The sequence below is a fragment of the Sprattus sprattus genome (assembly GCF_963457725.1).
Source record: "Sprattus sprattus genome assembly, chromosome: 4".
NCBI classification, from domain to species: domain Eukaryota; kingdom Metazoa; phylum Chordata; class Actinopteri; order Clupeiformes; family Clupeidae; genus Sprattus; species Sprattus sprattus.
Window position 1 is genome coordinate 21,245,734 of NC_137923.1, and position 8,559 is coordinate 21,254,292.

An 8,559-nucleotide genomic window follows, 5' to 3' on the forward strand; every position below is an offset into this window, starting at 1 on the left:
TGTGTGTGTGTGTGTATGTGTATGTGTGCGTGCGTGCGTGCGTGCGTGCGTGTGTCTGTGTCTGTGTGAGTGTGAGTGTGTGTGTTTGTGTGTTTGTGTGTTTGTTTGTGTTCCTCTTTTGTATCTCTGTCTGTGTGTGTGTGTGTTTTTTTGTGTGCCTCTTTGTGGCTGTGTGTGTGTATCTGTGTGTGTGTGTGTGTGTGTGTGTGTGTGTGTGTGTGTGTGTGTGTGTGTGTGTGTGTGTGTGTGTGTGTGTGTGTGTGTGTGTGTGTGTGTGTGTGTGCGCGTCCTTGACCTTTTCGGTCATTAGGAAGTCTCTTTTCTCATGAGAGATCCATCAAGCCTGCAGCTCCCACTGGCTTTGCCTTCTGCATCCTCTGCTGTGGTGCTGACCTTGGGCCTGGAAACAGACTCTGACCGCAGAAATCAGAGCTGACCAAATCTCATTATGAGACAGCTGGACCAGGCCTCCGAGAGAGAGTCAGGGATGGAGGGAGATAGAGGGAGAGGGTTAGGGAGAGAGATGGAGAGGGAGGGAGAGAAAGGCAGATAGAGAGCATGCAAGAGACAGATAGAGAGAAAGAGAGAGAGAGAGAGAGAGAGAGAGAGAGAGAGAGAGAGCAAGAGAGACGGAAGAGAGCTGACTCTGCACTCTCTCCAGTCACACTGCCAGTCTCCCCTCTCTTTAAAATGAATGAAATAAGGCAACTGACTGAATCCCCTCCCCATCCCTATGGCTGGATTATGTATGACTCAGAGAGATGAAGTATAGTTAGCCGAGGAAGGCGGACGGCGGGCTTTTTAATACAACATATGGCCATGATAATGAGAGATTAAGGCCTTTTGAATGGAGAGATTTCAAGAGTTTGCTTCTGCTGATGCATGTCCCCGAGCCCTTGTGGGTGGAAGAAAGAGTGATGGAGTGTCTCAGAGAAGAAGAAAAAGCCTTTGGAGATTTTCTTCTTCTTTTTCTTCTTTCAAAAAGTTCAGGACAGCACTTCCAAAATGCTACGAGCCTGAGGATGAGTGTGGCATTTTCTGTGCTCTTAAAGGATGGTGGCACAGAGACGTTGCAAAACTGGCATCTTTCTGTCACTTTGATCAAGGAGAGAAAGGCAATTTCTAGTAGCACTTTCTTATTCTTCTTTTGCTCTTTCTCCCTCTCTCTCTTTCTCTCTCTCTCTCTGTCTCTCTCACATAACCATACACATATAGAAATAACAGATGGATACAATTTGTAGTCAAGGTTGCAGGTGCAAGGTTATGAAACCACCTTTTGAAGCGCCTATAGATCCCTCTAAACTCTCAACTAGTCTATGAATCAACCTGATTAAATGCAGAAGTGTTTTTGGATTTACATGTATGTGCGCATGCATGCGCGTGTGTGCAGGCATGTGATTTATTTTGTGTGTGATTCGTGTAGATGTGTAACCCACAGGGATCACCTGCAGCTCACACACACACACACACACACACACACACACACACACACACACACACACACACACACACTCACACACACACACACACATACACACACACACAGAGACACACAGAGACAGAGACAGAGACAGAGACAGACACACACACACACACACAGAAACACACAGACACCCCGTACGCCAACATGAAATGACATCTGATGATTCCATTGTGATGTTTTCACAAACCAAAACTCTTGAGCTGCTCAAATGTTTTATTCGTATTGTTAAGCCTGCAATTGAGGTGTTGCAACCAAATTGCAGTTCTTTACCACTTACCATTGCCTGCTTAGTGGTAGGGTTCATAGAGATAACACAGACAAGATGCACCACTCGGGAGCAGAAGTGAAAAAGTGTTGAATTCAGCCTTTTTTCTAAAGCTAAGAGAATACATTACGGTGCCACACAGCGCAGTGTGGGCACTGTTTGTACTGATTCCTTACTGACTTTGCCTCTCTTGTGTGTGTTTTTTTCTCCCCATGTGTGTGTGTGTGTGTGTGTGTGTGTGTGTGTGTGTGCAGGTGAGACGATGCGCATTGCCTCCTCAGAGTTTGCAGATGACCCGTGCTCGTCGGTGAAGCGCGGCACCATGGTGCGGGCGGCTCGGGCCCTCCTCTCTGCCGTCACCCGACTCCTCATCCTCGCCGACATGGCCGACGTCATGAGGCTCCTGGCACATCTCAAAGTCGTACGTCTTTCTTTTGTGTTCCGCCTCTTCTCTGTCTAACACACACACAGCCTCTATCCTTTTCATCTACGTCTCTCTCCTTCCATCTATCTGTCTAGGTCATTTTTTTACCCTTCCCCTTTCTTGGTGTGTGTTTTTTTCTTTCGTGACTTTCCTTGAGTTTGTCTTTTCATGTAAGTTGAAGTTGGAGCCAGACAGCATGGATTTCCTTTAGAAGTTGTATTATTCAAATGCGAGTTAAAAATTCCATCCATATATCTGCAAAGCGTGCTGAAAGGGAGGCGCTTTGAAGTGTGAGTGAGACTCCTCTCCTGCGGGGTGGCGCGTGTGCGGCGAGCACCGCTATCGCACACACACCTTCACAAGCCTCGTGGGGTGTTCAAAGTCGCCGCAGCTTCGCAGGTATCCCCAGCAGGACGCTTCTGCTTTGTCAAAATGCGATGGGGTTGGCCCCTCATGATGGATGGGGTGACATGCCCGCACACACACTTAACTTACTGACTCGTGCACCCACGCACACAAGCCCTTGTCGAGTGCACACAGAGGGTTTACATAAAGATGGACTCCTCGTCTCTGTGTTGTGTCATCCAAGGGTGATTTATAAGCCAGGGCTCTTCTGATTCCCCTGGGGCTCACCTGCACCCATATTAGCATTTAAATGAGGACACACGCATGCAGACTCTCTCTCTCACACGCAAACACACACACGCACACACACACACTCTCTCTTTGAATTTCAAAGGCTTTATTGACATGGCACGAGTTCTTGTGTTTGAAAGCTTGTTCAGACATATACATACATTGGCACATTTTTCATGGGCGCAACCCACATACTCAGCTGTGCTGCTCATCCCACAAATGCATGTTCCTTACAAATGTGGGACCATTTAAAAGGGAACTAAACAGGCTTTCCAACGGTAAAAGATTGCAGAGAAGCATTGTTACAACAAAGAAATAATCTACCAAACACAAATTTCCTTACTTTTTGTTCTATGTTTATATATGTGTAGATATGAATAGATAGATAGATAGATTGCAATACAATACAATACAAAATATTTCTATTAATAATCATCATTATACCTTTATATAAAGAAAGTTATAATAAATGCATAGATCATTTAAAAAAAAGAAAGTTAAATAAACAGAAGTGAAAGTACTACTTATTAGTTGAGACTTAGATGAGAAGGAGAAGTTACTATCTGCACGTAGGCCATTGTTACCGATGTGTCCTTTCTTATTTTGTGGAACATTAGCACTAACTGAGCAGCAAGCTCTAATGTCTGTCCCTCTTCCCCTAAGAGGATTCTGGATTTAGAATTTGTATCCAGTGACAAAATTAATGGAATTTCCTTTCACAAAATTAGTAGAAAGTTTTTCTTATTTAAAGGTATTTAGGACATTTTTGAAGACATTTTGATTTGATCTATAACCTTCGCAGTGGGCACAAATGCACTGGTGTCTTTCTTGCCAGGAACCTTTGTGATCTCTCTCTCACACATACACCACCACACAGACACATAACTCAGGGCACCACTCTGTGCTCTGGTGATTTTTAAGCACACATAAAAAACCTCTCTTCCCCATCTTAAACTTTCATAAGGCTTTACAGTTTGCCTCTAGTCTTTGATTAAAGCCACAGCAGCTATTCAATGTGCTGCCAGAGATATAAGCCTTACCGGAGAGAGGTGATGCCCCCGAACAGCCCTTTCACTCTGACAAGGGCTGTGATTGACAAACCCTCAGGTCTTTGTGATGGACGCTCAGCACTACGGTCTTTGTGTGTTTTTGGGGTGGTGTCAAACTTTGAGACCCAACATGGCAGTCAGGACACCAATGTTTTTTTTTCTCTTCTGTCCAGTCCTGTCCACCGCATGTCACCACACTTAACACCACGTCTGCCCTTCCGATCTTGCTATCCTCTCTCTGCCTGTCAGTCAGTGTTCATCTCTATCACCACCACCTCAGTCCCACATGTGCTCACACCTCACACCTTTATTGTTTTTTTCTTCTTCTTCTTCTAGAGTCCTGGTAGTGTTATGGCAACAGGGCTTGGCATGTGTTTCCTAACTCCTGACAGGGGACCGCTAATGGCCTCCCACTGCCACACCACCCCTCCTTTCCACGCTCGTCTTGACCGCAGATCTGCTCCGGCTTATTAGAGCAATCACTCTTACTGTTGCTCACAGACACTGCACAGGGGAAAGCTCAATGGATGCCAGTTTAATCCAAACTAACCCCACAGATTGTCTGAAATAAATGTGTGTGTCCTAGTGGGAGAGACTGTGGAGATGGATGTGGAGCCTGGACTAGCCTTGCAGCCTGTTGAGACTGTATGCTCTCCTGCTGGCCTTTGAGCAGCAGTGGCCTAGGAAGCCTCAGACTAGTCTCAAACCTTTCCATCAAGGTCCTGCTTTTAAAACTTTCTCTTCAATCTCTTCCTCTTTCTTTCCAGCATTTGCCCATTCCCTCTTGTCTCTCTGTTGCTTACTGTCTTTTATTTTTGTAATTTTTTGGCTCCTTGGTTCTATATTTACCACTCCCTCTTTCTCTCCTCTTGCGCCCCCTTTCTTCTCTGTCTGTCAATATGTCATATTCCATTGTCTGCGAATCTCTGTCACGTGAGTTTTCCCTCGGTCATCACAAAGGGCAGAGATGAGGGTTTGAAAGCTAGTATGGATTGCAACCGCACAGACTGGAGTGCAGGTAATTGCAAAGCAGAATAAAAGCTAATTTGCTGCCATCGAACTAGGTCCTTGTGCCGCTCTTTTGAAGCAGGACTCATTCATTATGACTGGCAGCCCAGCATATGCTCTGCTCACTTCAAATGACCAAACTCTTTAGAGGAGCTTTGAAACAGAAGTGGGACAAAGCTAGCCTGGCTTCAGAAACTACCCACCACCGTACCAACCACTAAGCTCTGTTTTTAGCCAGTGAATGAACTTGTTATCTCTCTCTTTCTCTCTCTCTCTCTTGCTCTCTCTCTCTCTCTCTGTGTGTGTGTGTGTGTGGGTACAACAGGTGGAGGAGGCCCTGGAGGGTGTGAAGAACGCCACCAACGAGCAAGACCTGGCCAACCGCTTTAAGGAGTTTGGGAAGGAGATGGTGAAGCTGAACTACGTGGCTGCGCGCAGACAGCAGGTACATTACACGTACACATACCCCCCTGCTGCCCCCATTGCCCCCACTGCACCTCACACATACCCCCCCACTGCCCCCATTGCCCCCACTGCACCTCACACATACCCCCCCCACTACCCCCACTGCACCTCACACATACCCCCCTGCTGCCCCCATTGCCCCCACTGCACCTCACACATACCCCCCCCACTACCCCCACTGCACCTCACACATACCCCCCTGCTGCCCCCACTGCCCCCACTGCACCTCACACATACCCCTCTGCTGCCCGCAATGCACCTCACACATACCCCCCCACTGCCCCCACAGCACCTCACACATACCCCCCTGCTGCCCCCACTGTACCTCACACTGGGCCCTCACATCTGAGGGCTTGGGTTTGGGCTTGGGTTTGGGTGGTGTGGGGGCTTCAGTCTCAGCCCTGCTACTGCCAGACCAACACCCCCAGGCTCCACCGGCCCTATGCTTGAGTGCGCTCCACTGAGAAGGCTAATGACTTTCTGAGAGAACTCCTTTTTGAGTGCCACTGTGTGCTCGCTAAGCTTCAGGGATTGGGGAAAAATCTTCTCAGGGCTCCCCTCATCACTAGGAGTAATTGAGGAAAAGCTTAAATGGGAAGTTTAAATAATGTATGTGTGCCATGTGCTGACATTTAGTAGCCTGACGATGTCATACTCATAATTCTAGTCAGAATATGAGTCTGATACTGAACTATTGGGCTGTGATTATGGGGCGTGTTTCAACGAACCAGGGGAAAAAAAATGCCTCCGCTCAATTGGATACCTAGAACCAATCAGAGCAACGTAGTATGACCATCTGATATATTATAACTTTAACCTGATCCAAAAAAATGCCTTGATCGCGTTTCTCTGTTCCCCTTTCAAAATGAATGCGCTGTCAATATCTGTTGAGATATGCCTGCTCACGTTACTAATTAGCAGCAAGGATTTGTGGTGTAAGCGTTAGCAATGACCTAACAATAATGGTCTAGAGCGCTTCAGTTAAGACATACAATCCTCGGCAACATTCGTGTTGCACATATACAACTAACCGAGTCAATGTAGACATAAAAAATTTGTGAAGATAGCATAATTTACATAAAATAATGTCCCACTTACAAGCCGGATATGCCGCCATCTTGAGAGGATTTCGAATCTTCCGCTTGATCATCTGTCCATCATCGTATAAAGCCCGCCCTGACAATTTGATTGGTCCGGCTTTATCCGTCCGATGAAACTCTCTCCCAACTAGCTCAGAGCCAGACCAAATCTCCCTGACCAAAAATGTTGTGGGCAGGGTTTGGGCTGGTATCCAGGCTAGACATTTAGGGGTGGCGCGGCGTGGCATGGGCATGGCGTGGCGTGGGGTTGCTCAGGTTCCTCCAATGAGCTTAGTAAATGATGAGTCTAATGTGCTGAAATTAGCACTCCAATGATTGCAGTCAGCGGAGTAGATGTTGCATAACTGCATGATGTATTCAGTCATGTGTTTATGCTAGTAAACTGCTCATGATGTGTTTTTGTTTGTGTGTGCGAATACGTATGCTCTCAAAATCTGATGCCTGATTAGCCTGATATACAGCCTATGTACGTAGCTGTATGGTAAATTATTGTGAATGGGATGGTACTGACTGTGTGTGTGTGTGTGCATGTGTGTGTGTGTGTGTGTGTGTGTGTGTGTTTGTGTGTGTTTGTGTGTGTGTGTGTGCACGTGCGCCTGGCTAATAGGAGCTGAAAGACCCACACTGCCGGGATGAGATGGCGGCGGCACGCGGCGCTCTGAAGAAGAACGCCACCATGCTGTACACAGCCTCGCAGGCCTTCCTGCGGCATCCGGACGTGGCTGCCACGCGCGCCAACCGTGACTACGTCTTCAAGCAGGTGCAGGAGGCCATTGGCGGCATCTCCAGCGCCGCCCAGGCCTCCTCCCCCACCGATGAGAAGCACGGCCACACCGGCATCGGGGAGCTCGCCGCCGCACTCAACGAGTTTGATGTGAGTAGCCACGAGGTATATACTCTTCCTCTTACGCTTTGCTTGCTGTGTTCTACTTTACACACTGTCTTTGACCATGAAGCTGGCAAAACATGTGAGGTTTAGACCTAGTCTTGTAGGTTTGGAAGTTTACACAATGCACAGTGCATTAACACCATTGAGTCTGTACTTAAAGGTTTGGAGGTATATGCATTGCACAGGGCAGTAAACACCATTAAGTCTGTGCTTATAGGTTTGGAGGTATATGCATTGCACAGGGCAGTAAACACCATTAAATCTGTACTTAAAGGTTTGGAGGTATATGCATTGCACAGGGCAGTAAACACCATTGAGTCTGTGCTTATAGGTTTGGAGGTATATGCATGGCACAGGGCAGTAATCACCATTGAGTCTGTGCTTATAGTTTTGGAGGTATATGCATGGCACAGGGCAGTAAACACCATTGAGTCTGTGCTTATAGTTTTGGAGGTATATGCATGGCACAGGGCAGTAAACACCATTGAGTCTGTGCTTATAGTTTTGGAGGTATATGCATGGCACAGGGCAGTAAACACCATTGAGTCTGTGCTTATAGTTTTGGAGGTATATGCATGGCACAGGGCAGTAAACACCATTAAGTCTGTGCTGATGCTGGCTCGGGGATGAGCCGTGCTAGGGGATAGGCCGTGTCCTCAGACATTGTCAGCCAATCAAACGCACAATCTGTGCGGAGTGGCGTCACCAGGTGATACATTTCCATGTGGACTGAAAGCTTGCTGAGGCACAGGGCCCACTGAATGACCCATATAGTGGCTAGAGAGCTGATCACTGAGAGGCTCTGTCCATCTCTCCCTGCAGAGGCTCTGTTTGTGGGCAGTGGAGAGAGCCAGGAAGTGTCCACTTCAGCATTCTGTTCTGCCATTTTGTGTTTATAGGGCTTATGCACTCTGAAAAGATGCAGCCAGCCCTCAATGACCCCAGTGGCCTGTGAAGCAACTTAGTATTGACCGGGGGACGCCAAACAGGGGGCGAGAGAGAGAGAGAGAGAGAGAGAGAGAGAGAGAAAGAGAGATTAAAAGAGATAGAGAATGAGAGAGAGAAGCACTGCAGCTATCTTTCATTTTAGGTCATTCACTGTAACTGCATTTTCCTTTACGTAAACATAATGCTACAGGCCATTTGTGGTGAAGGTCATATATATTGATGCCAGTAGGAATGGCAGCAGAAATAAGCACAGTGTGGATGTGCGTGCACATACTCATACTAACCTTCTTCT

General features: G+C 47.2%; 1 protein-coding gene across 4 annotated transcripts in view; it reads left to right on the top strand.

Annotated features, from left to right (window-relative positions):
- Positions 1-8,559, top strand: part of ctnna2 (catenin (cadherin-associated protein), alpha 2) — a 374,072-nt gene that overhangs the window by 72,891 nt on the left and 292,622 nt on the right. For 2 of the 4 annotated variants that reach the window (XM_080836552.1, XM_080836554.1), the window contains exons 4-6: positions 2,003-2,169; positions 5,191-5,310; positions 7,038-7,319. In XM_080836552.1, the coding sequence (XP_080692678.1) occupies positions 2,003-2,169; positions 5,191-5,310; positions 7,038-7,319 (569 nt within the window). The remainder of the gene's footprint in view (positions 1-2,002; positions 2,170-5,190; positions 5,311-7,037; positions 7,320-8,559) is intronic. The other 2 variants (XM_080836553.1, XM_080836555.1) reach the window with 1 other exon arrangement.